The 24,773-nt window shown below is 44.4% G+C and overlaps 1 protein-coding gene and 1 long non-coding RNA gene across 2 annotated transcripts; one reads left to right on the top strand and one right to left on the bottom strand.

Moving 5' to 3' along the window:
- Nucleotides 1–4,216: 4,216 nt before the first annotated feature.
- On the top strand, nt 4,217–5,383 carry LOC135392321 (uncharacterized). The gene has a single exon (XM_064623035.1). The coding sequence runs from the start codon at nt 4,217–4,219 to the stop codon at nt 5,381–5,383; it is 1,167 nt and encodes a 388-aa protein (XP_064479105.1).
- A 5,895-nt stretch (nt 5,384–11,278) lies between these two features.
- On the bottom strand, nt 11,279–15,529 carry LOC135392975 (uncharacterized). Its single transcript, XR_010422349.1, has 4 exons — nt 15,375–15,529; nt 14,749–14,830; nt 11,716–11,857; nt 11,279–11,652 (listed from the first exon to the last, which is right to left on the bottom strand). It is a non-coding gene; the product is annotated as an uncharacterized LOC135392975 (long non-coding RNA).
- Nucleotides 15,530–24,773: the final 9,244 nt, after the last annotated feature.

Here is a 24,773-nt window from a genome sequence, read left to right as displayed (position 1 = left end):
CCCAAAAGGAGTAAAAGTACTCCTTTTTTTCTTAGAGTGCACATGATTACAGATATCGCTCTTGCACTGCGATAGGAGCCTTTTCAACCGCTTTAAAGGGTTCCTGGGCCACGTTTTTCGGAACTAGGGGCGACCGCTGCATATGTCCTAGTGTAAGCCTTGAAGGTTGTAGCTATGCTAAGAAGGTTGTAGCGAAGCTATGAAAGGTTGTAGTTCGTTGAACTGCGACACAAGGACGACGCCGGTCTGTCTGCGCATAGCGAGGCTGTGAGAAAGCTTCTGATGTTATCGCTTGTTTGAGGCACCTCGGGGCTATAAATGACATAAAGTAAAAAGGATTAGTACGGTGGGTGCAATATAATTTCGCCGCGTGTACGGGTGGTAACACGGCGTCCTTGTGATTTCGGGTGTGTCTTCTGGCCAGTAACGTATTGTTGCGCCAGTGTCGTGCACCTTCAGTGCTATTTCAAAAGTGGTCGTGAACGATGAGCCGTCCGAAGAAGCGTTGCGCAGATGCGAACTTGTTAAGGACCCTACGCATGCTGTACCTGGGAGTTTAAAGAGACATTTTAAAGGGACGGTCTCGTACACCTTGGCCCCTTTATAAAGTGTACCATTCGATTCTCCGTTGCTGAAAATGAAACACTGCAAATTTGCTGGACCAGAATCGTCACGGTTATTAAATAAACGAATTAAGTTGATAAGAACGCCATAGCATATCGGGATCTGAGCTGGCAACAACAATATCCGATACATCTCGTTGCGGTGGAAAGGGTGGAAAGTAGACGTGATTGGATGCAGAGATCGTCTGCTCGCGCGCGCTTTTACACTTGCGAACTGCGAGAGCAGACTACGTAGTTTCTGAACTGACATGGGACCGTGGGAACTCCCACACATTTTCTTTCACTTCGCAGCGAAAAACGCGCTTTCTTAGAACTGGCATACATTGTCAACCCATGTAGTGTCCCCGTTTGGAGAGAAAAGGGATACTTATGGGGACGACTTGACCCAAATAAGATCATTTCGCGCTGATGAGCTTGTCTCCTATCGTTCCTTCTGTCTTCATTCGTCGTGGTTTCACCGTCTTTCGAAAGAAACATGCCGAGTGGTGGAAACTACTGCAGTGTGCCCGGGTGTAGCAACAGATATGTTGCGAATAGCAACATGAGTTTTCATGCTCTGCCGGAAGACGAAACGATGAAGCGCAAATGGGAAGTAGCTATCGGGAGCCAAGCGCCTTCAACCACGGGCCTGGCTCTGACACGCGTATGTTCCGCACATTTCGCGGACGATGCGTATGTCTTCAGGCCGGACGTTCTTCAAGAGCGATGTGGGACGACGCCGAAGAGGAAGCGGCTCAAGGTAGGAGCCGTCCCCTCGGTTTTTGAAGCCACTACTACGGATGACAACGACGTTGGCCAAGTTGCACAGAGTTGTGACGTAAGTGCATTTGATTGATATAGATATATATGGTATGATAAAGAGCTATTGATAAAGCAGATTTACCGCGAAAAATCGATTACGCGCGTAAAGCGTGAACAGAAAGTGATCTAGCAAGTTCAATTCTTGTTTTGTGTATCGTCTTTCCAGGAGTCACCCCAGCCGGCATTCAGCAGATATCGTGAGTACCGAGCACACGTTTCTTATCGTTGTAAATTTTAGTACGTCGGAAGAGCTCTGCGAACACGGTACGATAAAGGAAGTATAATCAAATCCAAGCTTGGCAGTGTTTATTGTTTTTCAAAGAGAACTGTGACCGGTAAAAAAAAAAGACAATAATTGACGCAGATGCGACTGCGATGTCATCCACTTCAAAGAAACGGTGATTTGCTTATGTTTTCGGAAGTGTCGCGGAAGTGAACCACTTTCCAACGTACATAAACTCGCTGGCATATACGCACATATGACAAGTACACATCAGTGACCATGTTGCATGACATTCGCATTTCACATCATCGCGTACAATGCTAAACGTTATGGGTTGCTACAGTTCATATACATTTTGGATCACCAGACTAGAACTTGTGAATCTAATATTGCATTTTTATTAATGAACATACCTCGTTGCATATATATGACCACATATAGAACGGCCGACGGAGTATTTATGTGCCAAATGGCAACGCAGCTGGTTCACTTATTTTCATTTATTTGTTTATTGTCTTTTTACCCTTTAGAAGGTGACACTTCAAAGGGATGGAGCTGTGAGAGCAGGGGTGACTTCCTTTCTCTGCCAGGACCAGCATTTCATGATGCAGTGTCATCAACAGGTATGTAGCAACTCAGTTACAGCTTGCCTGAACTGAATAATGGCAGGTGAAGAAAAAAAAAACATAGGTTGTTTACTTTCTTCTGCTATTGGCATGAACATAGAATAATATTCCTGTATAAATATATCATTTCCTTAATACAAATAATTATGGTAGTTACAATAACAAAATAAACTACTTTATTGATACAGAGTAAACATTTATAAAGCAGTGCTACAAATGCATATTACTTATCAAATATTGACAATGAGGGACATACTACTGGACATCAGTTAAGAAATGCGATGGAAAACACAGAAATTGACAGAACAGAACATGAATAGATCAGTTGTGTATATTGCTCTAGGTTGCTCATAACTCTAGATTTCCTAATATATGCTCTAGATGTACGCTAGCTGGTGGAGAAACTCCATGACAGGAGAATCTGAGCAATGGACAACATGATGCTCATTGCTCAGGCTTGCCTGTCATGTAACTATATATTTCCACCTACTTTACAGTGGACGTGCTTGTGCTAGATGGTTTGCATTTGGAGCCCCTGTCACCATACCGAACTGTCAGCCAGTACGGCTTCATGTACACACTTGTGCCGTATAAACCAAATAAAGGGGCCAGAACTGCGAACAAGGAAACACAAACCGCTGTTCCATCTTGCACACTTGGTATGCAATCTAAGTACTTCAAATACTGTGTACTGTTCATTTGAACTGATTTCTGTTTGCGGATGTTAAAAACAGCATATGGCTTTCAGGAACACAGACCCATATGCATCGCTCTAGTGCGTCTGCACAAACAATGGTTTCGGTGCATCCCTCCAATACAGCCGCATACGCATCATCCAGCAGCCATTTCAGTTACATGGATGAGTGTGGTGACAGCGGGATGGGCAGCTACCTCGAGATGCCACCACCACAGACGTCCAACCCAGAGGTTGCAGCTTCAACTGTTAACAACAGCCTGCCATCGATTCGGTCCTCCACGCCAATACCAAGGGAGCTTGACACGACTGCTGAGTCTGAATGGTAAGTAGTTGAATGCAAGCCTTTTTATGGTACAGCATGTACGTCAACTGGAAAAACCAAGAAAACTACACACATTGATTGCGTTATATTCAAATCACTCGTAACAAAACAGAACACACATCACGGCCTGATGAAAGCAATTTGTGCACAACCTTGTAAGTAGTTGAATGCAAGCCTTTTTGTGGTACAGCATGTACGTCAACTGGAAAAACCAAGAAAACTACACACATTGATTGCGTTATATTCAAATCACTCGTAACAAAACAGAACACACATCATGACCTGATGAAAGCAATTTGTGCACAACCTTGTTGCTTTGCTCGTGGAATAGAGATTTCTTGAAATGTTATTGTCCTACTCTGCAGCCCACCTGATCCACATCACACAACTTTTGAGCTGTCCAATGCTTCGGGAAGCACAGACTCTGACGAGTAAGCTTATGTGACTAAAATTTATGTGATTTTATACCTATTTTTGAATTGCTTGTGCTCTTTTAGGGACCCTTCGGGGCCTCTCCGGGAAAGCAACACACCGCTTTGGCCCCTGCTTCCCATAGTCGGGTGGTCCTGGAAGGCCCGGCAGGGATTATTCAGCTAGTCGCCATCTCCCTTTCCTTACTTTCTTTTTTCATCTCCTCCTCCTCCCTCTCTTTTCTTACTCACCCTCTTTGGCGGCAAGGGTCACCCTTGGGCAGTTCTTTCACCCTTCTGAAACTGCACTAGGGTATAATGCAGAGGAAAGTGTTAGCGTGCCAGGCACGCTCCCTTAATTGGGCTCGGTGGTGGGCGACACACCTGTGCACCGAACCACTCTTTTCCCTGTATGGATTCTGTACGCTCCAAAAAACATGATCAGCGTCAAAAGAGGCGCTGCACCGAAGCACCAATGAACTCGCTCAGCTTAGACCGAAATTCCTTGTGGCCCATGACCGGTTTCCCGAAATTCCTTGTGGCCCATGCTGAGGTCGAGACAAAGCCATTATCGAAAGTGTCACCATTCCTCATTGCTAAAGAAATCGAAAAGATCATAGGGAAATCGTACAAAGCAAAGAAGCTCTCATCTGGAGACATTCAAATTGAGGTAGAAAGCAGATCTCAAAGTTCAGCTCTCGTGTGTATAAAGAAACTCGGTGACATTCCAGTGTCAATCACAAAACACCGTATCCTGAACATTGTCAAGGGTGTGATCTCTGAGAGTGAGCTTCTTGACTGTTCTGACAGCGAGATCGAAGAAGGTTTGCGGGAGCATGGCGTGGTGGCAGCGAGGCGTATAATCATGCGTCGCGATGGCAAAGAAATGCAAACCAAGCACATCGTACTGTCATTCCTGCTACACAGACTCCCTGAAACCATCAAAGCAGGTTACCTGAACTGCCACGTGCGGCCTTACGTTCCTAACCCGCGACGTTGCTTCAAGTGTCAACGTTTCGGGCACGGATCACAGGTCTGCCGCGGACAGGAAACGTGTCCAAAATGTTCAGGCAACGGTCACACACCAGAATCATGTGAGAACACAGTACGTTGTGCAAACTGCAAGGGCGACCACCCAGTATACTCAAGATCTTGCCCCCGGTGGAAAGAAGAAAAAGAAATACTTCGAATCAAAGCAGAACAAAACATATCATATCAAGCAGCAAAAGCACAAGCAGAGTTTGTTAGAAAAGGCACTTTCTCCGAGGTGGCGCGCAGGGGAGTAGCACCACCGAGGAAATCTGTAGAGACCCAGACTTCTGGGTGTCTACCTCAAACTCCCCAACAGAAAGGTGGAGACATGAGAGTGTCTCCGCCTGCTCCTATGTCTCCTGGGAGCACCCTGGCTTGCCAGGCACACACCAAGGAGATAGCCACAGCTTCCAGTGATGTTGATGGCACAGTCTCAGTCTGGGACGGAACCATACCGGAACCATCCCAGACCATATCACAAAGCATGGAATTGGATGACGATGACTGCTTATCCCAGAAATCGTCATCCAGTCTGCCAGGTGTTCTCTCTCAGGGCAAAGAAAAGAGAGAGAAAACATCTGGTCGAGGTAGGGGCAGCAGAACAAAAGACATGCAGAAATTACCTCCACGAAGAATAATCCCTCCTTGAATAAGACATTCATGTACACACAGTCCATAGGGATATGTACTTGCATCCAAGGCACGATGAAGATATTGCTCCTTCTCCTCTCTGTCTTCCTTCTCATGGGTCTAGGTAATATTGTACAATGGAATTGTCGAGGTCTCTTTTCCAACCTTGATGACATTAATAACCTCTTAGAGGAACAAAAGGCAGTTGGCTGTTGCTTACAGGAGACATATCTACATGAGAACAGTATAAATCCCTTCCGCCGACACAATTTGTTTAGAAAAGACCGCACAGACAGCACCCGCGAATCTGGAGGTGTCGCTGTCATTGTCCCCCAGTCCATACCTGCAACCCGCTTTCCTCTTGTCACAGACCTGGAAGCCGTGGCTGTACAAATATGCCTCGACAGAGTCATTACATTATGCTCACTGTACCTTCCACCTTCAATTTCAATCGAACAAAAGGACTTTGAGCATCTTTGTGACCAGCTTCCTCCGCCATTCATGATACTTGGTGACCTAAACGCTCACAATCATTTGTGGGGTAGCACAAGACTGGATGGTCGAGGGAAAATGCTAGAGAGGGTTATGATGTCAAGGCCTGTTTGCCTGCTCTATTCAGGACAGCCTACATACATCAACTCTGCAACACAAAGCTTCTCTTGTCTGGACATTTCACTATGCAGTCCCTCCCTCTTTGATTGTTTTGACTGGGCAGTCCAGCAGAACCCAAGGGGAAGTGACCACTTCCCCATTATCTTGCAACTAAGTGGTCAGACAGATACATTAACTGCGCGCTCACCCCGCTGGAAACTGCGTTTGGCGGACTGGAACTCCTTTGAAAAGAAAGCAGTACTGTCCGAGTCTTCCTTTCGTGGGTTAAGTATTGAAGAAGCCAACGAAACACTTACTACCACAATTATAGAGGCTGCCAGCCAGGCTATTCCGCAAACGTCTACACGTGTTCCTAAGCGCCCCAAGCCTTGGTGGACAGACGATTGTGAAAGGACAAGGAAGGAACAAAACCGCTTTTGGGGAATCTTCCGCAGATACCCAACTTCACAAAACCTCCTTGCTTTTAAGAGAGCCCGTGCAAAGGCTAGGTGGACACGGAAAAAAGCTAAACAGGAATCTTGGAGAAACTTTGTTTCATCACTCAACTATAATACCCCCTCGAAGAAAATCTGGGAAAGGCTCCGAAATATTAGGGGTGAATATTCCAGCCTATGTATTCCACTATTGCAGGTTAATGGAGCACCATGCGAGACCCTTGAAGAACAAGCAAATGTACTGGGCGTACACTTCCAAAACATTTCTAGCTCCGCTCATTACAGTAAAGATTTCCTTAAAGTCAAGACATCTGCCGAAAAGAAGAATATACCGAGTGGCCATGGTGAGAATTATGCATACAACATGCCTTTTCACATAACGGAGTTGTTGAGAGCATTGCCATCATCCAAGGACACGGCCCCGGGGCCAGATAGGATAACATACTCTATGCTAAGGCATCTTTCATCTGAATCACTCAAATGCCTGCTTGATTTCTTCAATCTCGTATGGAGAGAAGGACAGCTCCCTTCTGGTTGGAAAATAGCTACAGTCCTCCCTTTCCTCAAACCAGGGAAAGATGCCTCCATACCCACTAGTTACAGACCTATCGCGCTCACAAGTTGTCTTGGTAAAACTTTTGAGCGTACGGTGAATAACCGTCTTATTCACTACCTGGAGGAGAATGAATGCCTCACTCCATACCAGTGTGGCTTCCGTGTGGGACGTTCCACTGTAGATCACCTCATTCGACTAGAGACCACCATCCGTGAAGCCTTTGTTAGGAGACAGCACTGCCTATCCGTGTTTTTTGACCTTGAAAAGGCTTACGACACAGCATGGCGATACGGCATCCTCCGGGAGCTGCACGATTTTGGAATACGTGGGCGTCTGTTCCGCTGCATTTCTAATTTCCTCCAGGGAAGGACTTTCAGGGTACAGCTGGGTACATCACTCTCTCGTCTGTTCATACAGGAAAATGGTGTCCCACAAGGGTCAGTGCTCAGTGTTACACTTTTCATTATCAAAATCAACTCTATCGCCAATGTAATTCCACCCTCAATTATGTACTCTTTGTACGTAGATGATCTCCAGATAGCATATTCATCTACGAACTTGGCCATGTGTGAGAGACAAATCCAGCTCACAATTAATAAGCTTGTCAAATGGTCATCGCAGAACGGGTTTAAGTTTTCAGCTGAAAAGACAGTCTGTGTGCCTTTTTCTAGAGCAAGAGGTGTATTCCCAGATCGCAAGCTAAGCGTAAATGGACATGAACTGGCAGTACGATCGGAACACACATTCCTTGGTGTCATTTTTGATGCAAAGCTCACGTTTGCAGCTCACATAAAGAACCTGAAAGGGAAATGCTTGAAATCTTCAAATATTCTTAAAGTCCTGTCACACAGATCTTGGGGTGCAGATCGCGAAACACTATATCGCGTGTACACATGTATTGTCCGATCACGACTAGATTATGGATGCATTGTATACGGGTCTGCACGCCAATCTGTGCTGAAGGCTTTGAATCCTATCCACCACCAGGGACTGCGACTTGTACTGGGGGCATTCCGTACGACACCTGTTGAAAGTCTGTATGTGGAAGCAAATGAGTGGTCCTTAGCGAAACGTCGCTTCTATCTTGGGATTTTGTATGCACTGAGGATAAGAGGCCACCCTCAACACCTTTCTTTATCCTGCGTTAAGACCACACGTTTTAAGCAACTCTTCCTAAACAAGCCAACAATTACCTCACCCTTTAGCATGCGAATTTCAAATGATATTCAACTGTATGGCTTCACTGCTTACAGTTACATGATCGCCGAATGCAGTCCGAGGGTACCTCCATGGCAACCACCCCTGAAATATAACTGCTACCTTACAAAGTATAAGAAACATGTAACGCCTTCGTTAGTGCTACAACAGGAATTTGAGCACCTGAAGAGTGGTTTTCGGAACCACACTGAAATATATACAGATGGGTCCAAAACAAGCACAGGTGTTTCTTGTGCCATGGTATCAGGTTCATGTACAAGGTCGCACTGCTTAAAGCGCATCACGTCCATTTTCACTGCAGAGGTTTATGCCATCATTTTAGCACTGAACTTCATTTTAGAAAATAACATCGAATCATCTGTCATATACACAGATTCTTTTAGTGCTTTGCAATCGGTATGTAACATTAAACCACAGAAGAACCACCTCGTGCAGCGAGCACAGTATATAGCCAGCAGAGTAGTGAACAGAGGTCTTTCTCTTATCATCTCCTGGGTGCCTAGCCACAGAGGGATAGCAGGCAACGAGGTTGCCGACAAAGCTGCCGCTGCTGCGCTCTCTGCTGATGTGACGCCGTTTGATGTACCTTTTCAGGACTTGAAGCCCCATCTCAAGAGGACGATAAACAAAAGATGGCAGGAATATTGGGATACACAGATACGCAATAAACTCTACCTGGTTAAAAATAACATAGGACACCCTATACAGAGCTTGGAAAAGAGAGCACATGCAGTAACCCGGACACGGCTAAGACTTGGCCACACTCACCTCACCCATAGTTTCCTTCTTCACAGAGAGGAGCCACCCGAGTGCACACACTGTGGGGAACCCCTTTCTGTTCTGCACATCCTTATTTCTTGTGCGTCGCATGAATCTCTTCGCCATCGTCACTTCCAGGAGTTTTATAGGAATCACCTACCGCTCCACCCAGCCCTACTGCTGGGTGATGACGCTCTTTTACCGTTTAGTAGAGTCTATAATTTTATTAGAGACACTGGTTTTTTAAACGCCTTGTAATTTTAACGATATTTTTCTGAAAACACAGTACTTGAGCTAATTTGTATCATGTACTGGTTTTAACCTTATCATTCCATTTTTAACTAGTGACATTTTTAACAATGTTTTGGCGCATTATAGCCTCCGTTGCTGCTGCGCCATTAAAATACTAATCATCATCACCATCAGCTCTTTTAGGTTTGAGTACCAGGAGCAACCTAAGTCACAGCATTCTTCCCAAGTTCGTAAGACGTAAGCATGACTAATATGTCTGCGCTTAAATTTTCATGTGTACTGCTTTCTTGTCCTGAACAGCTTATTCTATAACATGCATGAGAAAATTTAGCAAGTGTTTTCAATTATCAATGTTTTCCCAGTATTTGAATAATGTTGTACAATACTTATTTCTGTTGCAACAAAATGCTGTTCCACACTGCATAAAGCCTTAGTTTTGTAAACCATTACTGACACTGTACATCCTTTGCACATCATGTTTAATCACTTCATGCTGAAAGTGCACTAGGTCTGCTGTGCATTTCATTTTGTGTTATGTGCATTGCATGTTATCTCATCAATGGCAATTAATATGGTGTACTGTGTTCTAAGTAAATATTTTTTTAAATAGCATGATTGTACTTTCTAGGTCTGCTACAGAACGGATGTTCATTGTAGCAGAGTCTTGCTTACGACAGCTGCTGTCATTCTGTCCGCAATGCCAGAGAAGTGATGTCACAGCAAACCTCACCCTCAAGGGCACATGCGTCAGAGCAACAATGACCTGCAGCTGCCAAAAAGAAAGACTGTGGCAGAGCCAGCCATGGGTGGGAAACAGGCCACTTGGAAATGTCTTGTTGTGCTGCGGAATCCTCTTTTTTGGGACCTTCAGGTAATGGGAGTCCCAGCACTTTCAAGGTCCCAGTACTACAAGGCACAGCAGTGCTACTTGTTTCCTGCAGTGAATGACGTGAGTACTTCTCATTTTTAGGATACGCTGACAGGGTGACTGACAAATGACATCAAGTAGCATTCATAGAATACAAATATTGCCACAAGTATGAAACCCTCATGCTTTATCGTACACTGTAAACTTTTTCACACCTTTAAAGGTGTGCGCTACGAACATTCAACCCGGTTGCGTAACATTCCATCTCAAGGATGATATTTTACGAAATTTGGAAAGCATTACTAAAGATCAAGTGTCGGTGCAAATCTTGCTTTCATTATGTCTTGGATATCGTAGGTACGAGCTAATGCATATATGCATCGCTATCGATAATCGAGCACGCGCAAGTGCCTACAATACTGTTGAACAAGGTTGAGATGTTGCAAGACTGAATTTTTGGAGGACAGACAACACTCGAGTAAAGAAAATTTGTGCGAAACCGTGCTCCATTGTGATGTTACCAAAATTGCACCTAAAAAGGCGTGCGCCATGCACGTTGTTACACCTTTAAAGGTGTGAAAAGATTTAGAGTGTAAGGAGTATGTACAACGAGCCCTCATTAAACGCTATATTTGTCAACCCTGGTCAAAATGTTGAACAACTGACGAGTACGATGAACTATGCAGAACAAAAGCCTGGTTATGAGGATTTATGTTGTGCATAAATCAATAAGCTGTTCAACACTGTCATTGCAGGTGTACGAGATGAAGCAGAACGAGTTATTGGAAAAGCTGCGCCCAGCCCCAATGACACTTGCCGGTGATGGGAGATGTGACTCTCCAGGTCACACAGCTCTCTACGGCACATACACACTGCTAGAAACCAGTGCCAATCGCATTGTGCGCTTTGAGTTAGTCAAGGTAAAAACTGGTTACACCTTTGGGCATTTATGTGAAACGTATTGAGTGCACTAGCTTTAAGGGCTCTTTTATTGCAAATTTTTGGCAAAGTTTTATCTCAAATGTTATTCAATTTATATAGAGCACTTGGTGATAGACTGTTTCCCTTTCACTACTTTTAACTTTACTAGATAACAGAGGTGGCAAGCAGCAATGCAATGGAAAAGCATGGGCTACAGAGGTGTCTGGCATTCCTCGAGGCGCATGATATGGTGGTCGAGACACTCGTCACAGATCGCCAAACGGGAATCAAAGCCATGATGCGAGATCTGTGCCCCCACATAAAGCATCGATTTGATGTCTGGCATGTTGTCAAAGGTGAAATCAGAGTGAACATAAAGCTTGCAGTTTGTTGTTACATTTTTGTTTATATCAGGCATCAAGAAGAAACTTCTTGCTCTCGGTCGCACAGCAAAGCACCAAGTGGTGCAGCTGTGGATCGAAAGTATTGTCCGACGTGCCTACTGGTGCCCCAAAACGAGCGCTGATGATGGGGATCTCTGCCTGGCAAAATGGGTGTCAGTAATGAACCACATTGTTGACATTCATGTACATGAAGACCCTCTTTACCCTGTCTGCTACCACGGTCCACTGTCCTCACCAAGGGAGTGGGTGAAGGAAGGTAAGGAACTGAAAATGTACCAAGAATGGTGTGAGCCTTCATGACAGATAATTCCAGACAGTGAGACCTACATGCGGTTACATGACATCTTGATGGCTCCTACACTGCTCAAGGATGTTCCTAAGCTGTCATCGACAGACCAGACATTCGGCTTGGAAGCGTTTCACAGCGTTCTTCTTCATTTTGTGCCAAAACTAAACAGCTTCTCAGATGCTGGAATGCGTGCAAGGTGATATACTTGAACACTTAGATGATACAGAGAAAGAAGCCCACAAGGTTAAATGACAAGCTATATGCATTCCTTTTTTTATCAGAACTCAACTAGCTGTCTTGCATTACAACGAAAATGCGGACCGCTTGCAGTTGACAGAGAATGGCACAAAGAAGTACCGACTGAAACCTTCCAAGATAAAGAAGACTTGGCTTGCTGTCCCACTGAAGGAAAATGCCACACACAGTAAGATATAGAAGCTCAAAGCATGTACTTATTGCAAAGAACACTGATGCATAGGAAGCATAACCACAAACCTTCTTGTGTTGCACAGACTACACATCGACACTGACTAACTCGGTTATGAGCCGCATACAGAGCTATCCGACGTTTGAACTGGCCAAAAGTTCAGTGCTCTCAGGGGCTCATCCAGCACGTTCAACAACGTATGGTGACAGGCCCTCTCTTGCTGATGCCATTAAGCAACACCGAGCCAGGTATTTATGATGCAAATGATACTCATATGTGAACTCAGAATTTGTGTAATTAGCTAAGTTTATAGCATAATGAAGTAAACCTGACGCAAAAGACAAAAGTACAGAGGAACAGACAGGACGAGCGTCCCTTCGAACTTCATTGACACAAAATGTAGGCCAAAAAGAAAGTAAATCACAAACAGCACCACAGATCTCACAGGTCCAAAGGCACGAGTAACAAAAAAAATTGTATTTCCCACTCATATAACGTAATCGAGGGCCTGCTGACGCAATTTCTCCGTTATCAAATATACAGTAATTTCCTGAGTAGCCTGTAATAAAGATTTTCCCCAAAATGGTGGTGCTTTGAAAGTCAGGTTTACATGCACATCTGCTACAGTGAACCGCTAAGTTTCCAGAAGGCATACCTTTTAAGGTATACTGTTGCTCTCATAATCTAATATTAACAAATATACATCTCTGTCAGAAATACACTTTTTTACATGAGAGTGTGACTGAATATACCGCACCTGTTATACAAGGAATAAACGTCTGAGTATGCTTGATATCACACGCACTAGCCCAATCATTTTTCTTCCTGTAGGCCACCTAGTTTATTTGGGGCTGAAAAGACTCTGGGGACAAAATATCTGTTAACAACCTTTTTAATATTGTGTGTTAAACGGTGAACATATGGCAGCACAGCTGGTCTCCCCAAGGGTCTACCTTCGTTTCTTTTTTCATTTGCAAAGATATATGGCAAGAGCCCCTCTACAATTCCCACAATAAGGTGGTCAGGGTATCCAGCATCAACTAACCGTCTACGTTGCTAGATGAATGAGGAGCAAACCCAATGCTGACATGACGCATCCAGGGCAATCCTCGATTACGTTATCTGAGTGGGAAATACAATTTCTTCGAGGTTGCACGGGTGAACCTTCATAGCTTTTCACATTTTGTTTCTTGTATAAGATTTACGGAAATTAGTTTTGATTACTCCTGCCCTTGAGCCTGTGAGATCTGTGACGCTGTTTGTGTTGTCCTTTCTTTTTGGCCTACTTTTTGTGTCAGTAAAGTCGCCCTGTCTGTTCCCCCGTCGCTTTGTCTTTTGCATCGTGTTCACTTCATAATGCATTCGCACCAACTAGCCCAACTGCTCGATGTGTTGTAAGTTTACAGCATTGTCTGCCAAGATATGACAACAAAATTACTTTTGTTTTTGTAAATTTATAGGTTCAACGTTTGATGTGCAAAGGACAAAGGAAGACAATCCTGAAGTCCGCCCCAGTCTTCATGAAAAGTTTGCCACCACATCTGAAAGAAGACTGGTAGAAGAAACAACTAAAAAACGGCCCTTCTCAGGGCCACCCAAATTTCTACAACAGAGGCCAGCAATGCGTCATGAAACCCTTTCATACAGATTTAGATTTGCAGATCTCATTTTCGTTACTGTGCATGGATTAATGGGATCTTCACTGTCCTTATAAAGTGGCAGCAGAGATCTCACTGTCCTAAAATGTGCCCTCTGGAGGGCGATTAGCAGATGGTGTGTCCAATGCCAGCACAGGCAGTGTGAATAGTTCTGATCATCTGAAGTAATTTTAGTCTCAGTAATGTGTTACTCCAGGCTAGGTGGTGCAAGCTACCGCCCATCCCAAAGGGAAATCCCACCATATCCATCCATCGTCAGGCCACTCCGAAACCTACATAGCTCTATTTTGGCCCCAGCACCAGTGCGTCTATATGTGGTACACAGCCATGCAGGTATTTTATCACTTCCACTTTTCGTCACAGTTGTCCCGTGAAGCGAAGCCACAAATTTCTTATACTTTGACAGCTCCCCCTCTCTCTCTCCTGTATTTTTCACTCAGGGATATGTGTGACTGCATTTAATAGAAGACTGGTATTTCACTACGTATAATTTACATCAACTACTCAAACCACAACAAGCTGCACTTTTCTGGATGCTTGTAAGTAATATAACCTGCAATTTATGGACGAAATGGTTTGAGCTTTACTGCAATCAAATGTGTCTCACACATATATATTGCATTGCAGCTGTCTACGTGCCAAGTACATATGTGGAACCTTGACTGTAGTTTCATCTTGCCTCACATATGCTTACTTTGCAGCAACATCTGGCAAACAATTTGCATTTTCTTCTTCTCATTCCAGCAAAGAACTTGCCGTAAATCAGAGATCTACCATGGCCAGCAACAGGATACCGACAGCAATCTTAGGTATACCACTCAGCATCATGATGAGTGGTAAACCTTTGCGACATTGCAAAATGCTACAGCAGCACAATCTACTTGCATGCCCACCCCATTCTAGGAGGAGCAATCCTTTGTGCCATCCTTTGTGCAATCCTTGACTGCAAAAGCTTCCAAATACTGTAAGGTCTGGAAACTTCATACCTGATTCCTGCAGCAGGTTCATTGAGTTGCATATGACAGTGCCATGCCAATGCATGCCAGTTGTATTTGTTGCATAGCTAACCTGCAAAAACAGTGCATGTGTAGTAGATAAAATGCTAAGAGCTTTAAAGGAGCATGGAAGGCACTTCAAAATTTTACTGTGTCACATGAGCTACCACTCTGAAACTGTCACACAAAATATTTCCTTTGGGAAGTGCTAATTTATTGGAAGAATTGCGATGCAAGAGAGTGTGCAGTGGTAGAGACGTCACCCAGTGGATCCTAATGACTCCTCGCAGAGCACATGTCTTTGGTCATAGAGAGTCATCTGCTAAAGCTAGCAACCAACCAAGACACGGGATGGGTGGCACAAAATCGGATTGCAAAAAGGAAGATGAGGGAAGAAAGCACTCGACTTAGTATTGGCACATAGCATTGCGGATTGGCAGCCGAGGGTAGCAGGTTTTCTGACCCACGAGATTAATAGCTCTCTTGCACTCCAAGATTATGTGCTGCTCTCTTAGTTTTGTGCAAATGTCTTTCCCAGGACTCATAAACCTTTTTTCTCTAACCCTGACATGTTCGTTCTCGAGTCCTTGCATGCTCCTTTCAAAAGAAATATGTACCAATACAGCTGCACAGTGTCCAACAAGGATGAAAACACAGTTGGATGATGAGGCATCTGTGTGCTGACCCAGCAGCTCCTGTCCTGCATTGAGAAAAGTTGAAGAAACGTAATGCCTTTGTCAGGCCTTTCAGGAATGCACGTAAATTAATGAATAATATTTAATATAATTAATAAATATCATCATCATGAATGACGATAAGGGCGTATTCTATGCAGAGGCATGGTCTTTGATGCAGACATGTGGGGTGGCCCTGAGAAGGGCCTTTTTGCCAAAGGCCAAGGATATTTGCAGACTTTGACGTAGATCAGCTTGTCCTTATGTTTGTCATTTGCTCCAGGTTCAATGACAAGGACACTGGGTGGCAGCTACGTTCAGAAGACCATTCAAGTCGTGATGCTTATGACGAAGTGCACAAGCCCTGTAATTTTGTGTAATGTACCATGAAGCACACGTTTTTATATGCAAATAAAAAGCTGTGAAACAAAAACAATACATCACCGTTCAGGGGAAGTAGCCTGTGTACGTGACTGATGGGAACAGGCTCCGGATTGTGCGGACAACACATCCTGGTATCTGGCGCCTATTCCTTGGACCAAGATATCCCCAGATCCAGTTTGTAAAACATGCATATGCTGCATATCTGATGCACCTGTCAAAAGAAATACAGTTGCATGTAAATCCCGCATTTGTTAACGTGACATTCTATAAACCATGGGATGTGCAGTAATTAACTACTTGTAATTAAACTACTGTCAGTATTTAAAAAGTAGTTCGAAACTACTTAAAAAAATTGTAGTTATAACTACTAGTTTACTACAGTAGCCAGGTTACAGTGGGCTACTACTACTTCACATTATTTCACTTCGCCTACCATGTGCTTGTTACCGACAACTATGAGAATTTTGTCGTCTTCTACATCAGACACACAGTGGATCTGACACAACCAGTAAAAGCTTATTCAGCATTGTCATTCAGTGAGAGAACTGCATAATGTGCACTGCAATGTGCAACACCGGTGCACAGAGGCGCATGCTTTGCCTGTCACAAGTGTGCAAAGCCCGTGGGCAAGAATGGGTTTCGACGGGGAGTCACGACAGTATCCAGCATGTTGTAACAGGAGTGTTGGTCAAATGGGTTGCGCTGGACTAGTTAGCTACAGAATGGAGACACTCGTTGTCACGATTGAGTACAGAAATGCTACGGCACTTGAGCAGAAAGTATGTTTCTTGTGTTAATCATGTACATAACAATCGACACACAGATTACATTACAGATTACACACAGAGTACATTCAAAGCACTTACGCCCCATTGTGGCAGGTTGGTGGCGATGACTATCATTGCATGGCATGTCACTACATCAGTATTGTATGGAAGGAGCTCATTGTCTTCTAACTACCCATGCACTTCCTATTTCTATGCCTCAGGGATTATGAATATAACAATGCGCACAAATACCACAAATGTAGTTACACAATTAACTACATCCTAGTAGTTGCATGTGATGCAGTTAAGCTAATAATTAAACTAAAATTGACACAGCAGAGTTAGTATAGTTATAGTTAAACTACTAAAAAAGTAGTTACAGCACATCTCTGTTATAAACAGTAGTGCAAGTTCAGAATCACAACACACCTGTTATCGTTAGGATCCAGCGGCCGTAGCTGACGGCTGTGTCGCCGATACGGAGCGCCGTTGACGATCAACAGTTCCCGACGTGTGCAGAAATCAGGGAACAGCACATGTTGGGTGATGCAACGTACACCGGAGTCAACAGCAACTGCTGCTACCCTGCCTACAGTCATGCAGCATATATACTCGTCAGCCTCCTGCGGCGAGCAGTAGCCGCACATACACCTGCAATGTTTATAAGGGTTTAGAATGGTGTCACAATCAGGCGGAATATATATACGGAAAACGCTGCGCATTATCCATAAGTCTTACCCAAAGTCAGTCGGTTCCGAATCATCCACTACTTCCACTGGCTGACCACGTTGTTGTGGTAAAGGGTCAGCAGCGAAAGGATCATCGACGTCCACGTAATTCAATCGGTCGGCGCCGATGAGCTCATCTTCACCGCTTAGTGACAGGGACCCGTCACTATCGCTAAATTCGCTGTCAGACATTACGACGTCGCGCGTGACAACTTCCAAGCGCAAAGAGCATACAGCTACCCGACTGTCTTGTGCATTGTGCTTCGGTCGCCCAATGGGCGACCTGCCACCATAAATACCATAACCACGTCACATTTGACGTTGCATGAGAGGGAGTTGAATCCAACTTCCGTCGTCTGCTATCACCTCATATTTCTTCGAATTTCTCGAAAACCACTTCGTTGTTCTGGTTGAAACTTCACGACCGTGTTTCTGTAGCACTCTTGAATATAATTTCAGCTAAGTTTCGGAATCGCTCGATCTGTACGAGACCGTCCCTTTAAGTACCTAGGATCCATAAACGACGGAGCCACAACTGTGTATCAGTGTTTGCACTGCAATGAAGAAAAACGTGGCAAGAGGCGAGAGACCTGCAACTTCACCAGACATCTGAACGTACGTCCACTTTCATTCGTAGCTTTTGCGCGCGATACTTACCCGTGATAAATTCCATGATAGGTGACTTCCAGCATTCTTTAAAACATTTCCTTTCCTGCAGCTCCATGACCCCGGATGGCGGAAATCGCTGAGAGGAAAGTGTCGTTGTGTAGTGTCTTGCGCACAAACACATTCAAGGCTAATTCATGGTGCCTTTTGTGAACCTTGCCGAAACAGCGTGACTGGCGCCGCTGTCCAATATGGTCTTCGGTTCGACATGCTGCGACCATGGGAAGGTCCTATAGTCCGATTAACTCTCGGAAGAGACCTTGCGCGAAGTTTCATCATCCTCGACTATAGAAGTGCCCGGAGTGCCCTTATACAGCGTATGTGAAGACATCTGCATTACTGTACTGTGTCGTCCTGGCATCACACCTACCGCAATGGCCTCTTCGTTCTACAGCGCTGACCGTGTGTATTGTGCTGACCACCGCCTCATACACAGGAAAAAAGTGTTTCGAATAAAGGACTTTCGCTTTGCATTGGAGATCGGCGTAGCTGCCGTAAAGAATGTGGTTCAAGCGGATCACACCGAAGGCGTAACAGAAATGGACTAGTTGTGCAGAAGCTGCTTCAAGTACTTCACAGCAAAAGTGGCTGAATCACAGCAAGCAGTTAACAATGTCGCCCACGTCTGAAGGAAGCTCACGGGGTGAGCCGTTTGTGCACCTGCCCGCCGTGGTCGAAGAAATCATTGAGTATATATCATCTGAAGCCATTAACACCACACCGCTGAAGTAAAGAAGGAAGTCGATGGAGGAATATGCACAGCGCAATTACTCCCAAATATGTGAAGGAATGGGCAGAAAGACAGGCCGTAAACTGCATGGGGACCGCTTTCGGTGTTGCCTTGCCAGGTACATCCAGGAGTAACTGCCAGGATTGCAGCGAGTTAGCATGTAACGTGAGAATAGCCTATCAAGAAAATCTGACAAGAACCTGCCATCAAAAGTAACGTTAAGGAAAGTGGCTCCTACAACAACCTAAAGTAGTTCATGACACGAGCACTCTCATCCACCCAGGATGCTCTGCATAACTTACGTTACCTTGTTACCTTGTCTTCTTCGCTGTCAGGTTGTTTTTATTTTGGGTACTGTAAATATGCTTCAATATGATTACCGTGAACAAATATACCTCTTATAAAGAAGCAAAATTATTCTAAAGTATTCTGTTCTTCACGAGCTCCCAGCAGTTGCAATGCATGTGTGACACCCCGCAAAAAATGCGAGCACATCTGGTTGCTCCACAATCTACAACACTGTTATGAACATAAACCCTCAGAATGGCTTCAAACTGTAGCAATTACTTTCATGTGAAGACAGAAGTTGAAAGTCCCTTTGGAAAATTCGATTTTGCAACACGCGGGACAGGGTGCCACCGCTTGAATGCGCTCCGCGTATAGGGGTGGCAAAAAATGCACAGTGCGCCTACCGATCAAGTCCGAATTTTGATTTTTCTTCTGTGCATAGTCTAAGGGACTACCTACCACATAAAATTTTCGAGGAAAGTTTTTGGTGGGGTTTTTTCGATAAAGGCTTCCGAAATTCGTCATTTTTCCGTGGTATGGTGGTATGGAGCATTAAAGTGGTATCTAACATGGCCCAAAACTGCTGTCATCTTGTAAAGCAGTATGTGAAAAGCATTCCCACAAAATATTTCTGTCCAAAGTTGTATCACCACGGTGCAATTAATTTGGAAAATCGCTGCCGCGGTGACAGGCCGGAGCGCTCCAACTGCAGACCACACCCACTCTAGTGTGACGTTCGTGGTAGAGAGCCCCTCATTCGTTCGTAGGAAAAACCGTCTGCTACGAACATTGCTAGCTGCTTCTTGTTGACTTCTATTATTTATATGATTTATATCACGTTTTCTTTAAAAGAAGAAGCATATACGCAGCCTGAGAAAATAAGATTACGGTCACAAGAGTAATATATCCGTGGCTTCTGTGCAATCTGAGAATTCACAGCAGCAGAAAGCTATTGCGAAGCGGTATTGTGGAAGCGGTATTGTGGCGCCATCTGTTAGCCACTGAACCAACTGCGCGGTGAAAACTGTCGGACAGGCTGCACACTGTCGAGAAGCACGGGGTTTTTGCTGTACAAACGCAGTTAATTTCGGGCTGCACCACTCGTTCTTCCCGTGGTGCCTGCGGTCCCAAAAAATCGTGGTTGTGACGTGGACAGCCTTCAAACCCTCCGTTTCGGACATTACGAAGCCGGAGAACGCATGGCGTCTCCGAAGCGGTAGCAGACGCTCCGGCCTGGGCGATGTTGCTCCCCTCGATCATGTGATCCCAAGTCCAATGAGGAGCGTCCTCACCACTTGCGTCACATAGTGACGTGTGTGGTGGCGCTCATCACGTGCCTATCGTGAAGGGGAAGGAGGGTGTTTCGCGCGCGAGAGGTTCGGGGAGCTATTGCAGGCGTCCCAATTTAGCTACGGTTGCACTAATTGTGGGAAAACTGTTTTCGGCCGCCTAACATTCCATACTGACCAAAAACAGAAAAAAAGTTGTGGGCCTCTAGACTGCTCCTTTAAAGAGGTATCGCTCACACTCTAAATCGTTTTCCACCTTAAAGGGTGTAAATCAAAATGTTAATGGCGCACACCTTTTAAGGTGTATTTTAACACCCTCATGGCAATTGGGGTGTAAAGGGTGCAACGCCGAATAAAACTGCTGGGTTTGTGGCAATATGCTGGTAACTGGGTATTCACAATTACCAGCATATTGCGTATAATCACATTGAGGTCCATATATGTATGCACATCAAGGTGATTAAATATGTGTGTAAACATGCACAGCCGATATACAGACAATCATGTATGGCGTGGCAGCTGTGCATGGCAATGAAGCATGGCAGCTGTATATAGCTTTTCGTGAAACTGTAGACCTTCCATGAGCAGGCACCTCCTTCATATGCATGTTCATTACTTAGAACGCTGCATTTATTCGTTTCTTCAAGACTTTGCAGTGCTGTACCCACAAATATCTAACCCCTGTAAAATGCATTACGTTGTTCATTATCCGCGACTCATCAGGATGTCTGGTCCTTTCCTATCTGTATGGTTGTACGCGTTTCGAAGGGAAACACCAGCATTTTAAAGATGTTGCTAGAAAAACTCGACATTTTAAGAACATAACCGTTTCATTAGCAAGAAGACATCAATTTTATCAAATGTATGTGTGGTCGCAGCCCTTCATCAGAAATGCCACATCTACTGATGGTTCCAAGGAGATACTACTTCGACATGCCCCAGAAGCAATTCAGAGTTACATTCATGACCGTGATATTCACTCAGAATCTATATTCTATGTGAAAAGTGCAGTTGATATGATAACACATTTGCTGTTGGCTACGTGTTGTTGTCGTGAATCTTCATTCCCATCTTCCCGTGTTCATTGAGATTGCAGGCATACATGTTATTAACTCTGATACCATTTTTCTCATACAAACATTAACTACAGTTGAGTATGATGAGCACTATCATGTATTTGTTCTGTCTTGCAATGAGGAGCAACGTGTTTTAAGAAATTTAAGCAATGTCTCAACAGATCTTCTAAATCTGCATGCATTACCAGATGGTAGACGTGTTGTAAATCCAGGCCATGCACTTTTGTAATGTAACTTCCTGTTTCCTGTTGTTGTATATATTTACTTTTGTTCATGTGAAGGAAAACAAACATACTCCCTTTCTACACCCAGGCGACACACTATCACCATATTTCACCTGAGGGTGTAGTACACCGTTGTTACACCCTCAGGAACTTCCAAAACAAAGTTGTAGGGTGTGAAAGGGGTGTGATCTTTGTTAATACACCTATTTTACACCTTTAAAGGTGTGAAACGATTTAGAGTGCACGTTCCTGACAGAGTAGAGTAACAAATTATATATAATTCGATAGCACCATGAATGACAAATTAAATGGCATCAAGCTCAATCTTATCCATTTTTTACGTCGCCCGCACAGTTGCAGTGAATATGGTGCTTTTCGGCGCTTTGAGTCAACTTCGATATTTTTTTGCAGACAAACAAAAACCGACACAGCACTGCCAATCCAGGAGCCTATTGTGCCCTAGGTGGTCTAAAGCCAGATCAAGAAATTATTACAATGCGACAATAAATAGCCTAGTAGGGAACGCTCAAACCTGCACGCGACGACATCGTCTTCTGAGAGGCAGTTTTTTGCTCCTCTCCTATTTCCCGAACCGCGCAGCGCAGAGAATTCCGAAAGCGTTTATTTCTCCTAACTCACCGACGGCTTCAACATATATTTTTTTCCCGTTCATTCGGGACATCAAGTGTACCGGATTGTTCGATTTGAGATGGAACTAGCCTATTGGAGTTCCATGTCCTAGTTATTACATATAATAGCTGTTTGAGGCTATTACATATTTATTATGCAAGTTTTGTGCCTGTGAGTTCCTGCAAATGTGCTCTGCGGTGATCATACTGGACAGAGAGCTATGCCTGCATAATAACAGTAACTAATGTTCTCCTGCCCATAAACCTAGGGTACATCCGCACCCTTGAAAGTCACTGGAGAGGCGTGTTAGCTTAGCTCAATTCGTAAGGGCCGTGGATCGGTAATACAGAAGATGTGGTTCAAATCCTACTACTGGCTAACCTTTCCAGTGACTGCTTTCTTTCATCATTCATTTCTTAGGCACTTGGTGCTTTGTATCTATTTGTCTTTCCTATGTGTTCCAGGCTCAGAACATGAACTGCCATGTCCAACAGAACTGGAATATGCCTCTGCAATCTGGAACCCATCCCAACATCTCTTAATCGACAAAGTACAATTTGTACAGAACCACACGGTGTGTTGCTAGTGATTATCATCCTTTTTCCAGCGTCTCAGTCATTAAAGCCCAACTATTTCTTACTCCTTTGACTACCAGATGAAAGGTATCAGGCCTGGCATTCTTTCATAAATTATATTACGGTCACCCTCCTCCCCGCCCCACTTACTGTCAATCCCCTAAAAAGTTACTGCCAAGACTTGATGACCCGCACAAAGTACTTGCTCCACCTACACAAACATATAAATTCCTCTACTCTCCGCACCAGCTGATGGTGCCCCCCCCCCCCCCCCCCCCCGCAGTCGGCGCCTATGGTCGAATCTCAATGCCGTTCACGTGAAGTTCAGCGACGTTCTGAGTCGATGGCTTGTGTTTCAGACATAAATTCCAAGTACAGTATGAATTGCGTGTACTGTGCTGACTGTGCGGTGCTATGGTAGCCATCTCAAGCCCAAAATATCGAAAGAACTACGCTTTTGTTATCAGAAACAAGTTGGGAATGCCGGGCAGAATGATGCCTTGAACCGTGATACCATCAAAGTGTAATAATCGCGCGCAATAAAACAGAACTGTACACTTTTTAAGCATCTAGTCGTCAAGATATGGTTTATTTATATAAAAAAACTCAGAAAAACGATTATACAGATCACGAAGCGTGTAAGGTATAACCTGGCTGGACGCCGCCGTTAATGTTTCTTTTCAGGAGGTTCTCTTGTTGTTCCTTGGAAACACTGGACATCTTGACAGTGGCGCGTCCATCTCCTTTCACATTTTTCGTCCACATGTGGAAAGAGTGAATTTCAACAGTGGTTCGGCGCTGCCTTCCATTCTTCCTTCTTTGAGGCCCGATGCGTCGTTCTTTTGATTTTTTTGTGTTTAAGATGGATACCATAGCACCGCACAGCCAGCACAGTTACACGCGATCCATACTGTACTTGGAGTTCATATCGAAAACACAAGCCAGAAGAACCTCAGAACGCCTCAGAACGTCGCTGAACTTCACTTGAATGGCATTGAGATCCGACTATGGGAAAGACGAGTCAGAATAGACTCAAAATATATTGCTAGGATGGGATTTGCGGTAGGTCTGCATCCTGAGCTCTGTCATTCAAAGCCGGAGACGTCGGCAGTAGCAGACGCCAATAATCCTGTTAACTATCTGGCGTGGTTCTCCCGGTCGCGGTGTACATCGTGTGCTCCGCACTCGACGTTTGTTGCGGGCCATTTCGAGGGAACCTTCCGTTTTGCGAACACATGTAGGTCGTAGCCTGGGTTATATAGCTACCAAATATGAAGGAAATCGGAGTTGGGGTTTTTGAGAAACGAGAGTCCAAAAAACCCCGTTTTTGAAAACATAGCTGTACTCTACACCGTCTTGACGAGAGTGGGCAAGGTACAGAGATGTAAATTTAACAAACAATAACAACAATAAACAACAACTAACAACAAACAGCAAACAAATAAACAACAATTTAAAGAGCATGCTTCGATCTACACAGCGGTACCTCATACATCTCGATGGCGCATATAGCAGGAGTACAGCGTAAATACCTTTACCGTAAATACCGTTGTACCTGACATATTGTGCAAAAAAAATCTATAGTTTGGGACCGTCCGATGGCGAGGAATAAAATGTCAAAGTCGTTCCGTCAGAAAGCTCCGTCGCCGAGTCAATTTCTTTGGGATTTTTTTTCGGGCGGACCACAAAACATAGGGACAAAATATTTGTTGCTCGTGTGTGTATGCGTGTTGTGGTACAACGTATATTTTTTCAAGGGAAATCGGTGATGGTGTCCGGACCACCCTGCCTGAGTTGAGGTGGAATCACCCACCTGTTTTAATGCAGGACACACGTTTTCGTTGAAGAAAATATGCGCCTTTGTTGATTCCCAAGATGGCTCGTTATTTGCTTTTTCCTACATTCATCCAATACAACAACAGCACGTATCTTCTTGCGTGATTGAACTGCATAATATCCATTTTATTGGGAAACTGCTATGCTGT

This window comes from Ornithodoros turicata, chromosome 4, assembly GCF_037126465.1.
Source record: "Ornithodoros turicata isolate Travis chromosome 4, ASM3712646v1, whole genome shotgun sequence".
In the NCBI taxonomy this organism is placed as follows: domain Eukaryota; kingdom Metazoa; phylum Arthropoda; class Arachnida; order Ixodida; family Argasidae; genus Ornithodoros; species Ornithodoros turicata.
The sequence above is the reverse complement of the archived record's forward strand: the minus strand, read 5'-3'. Positions and strand labels throughout refer to the sequence as shown.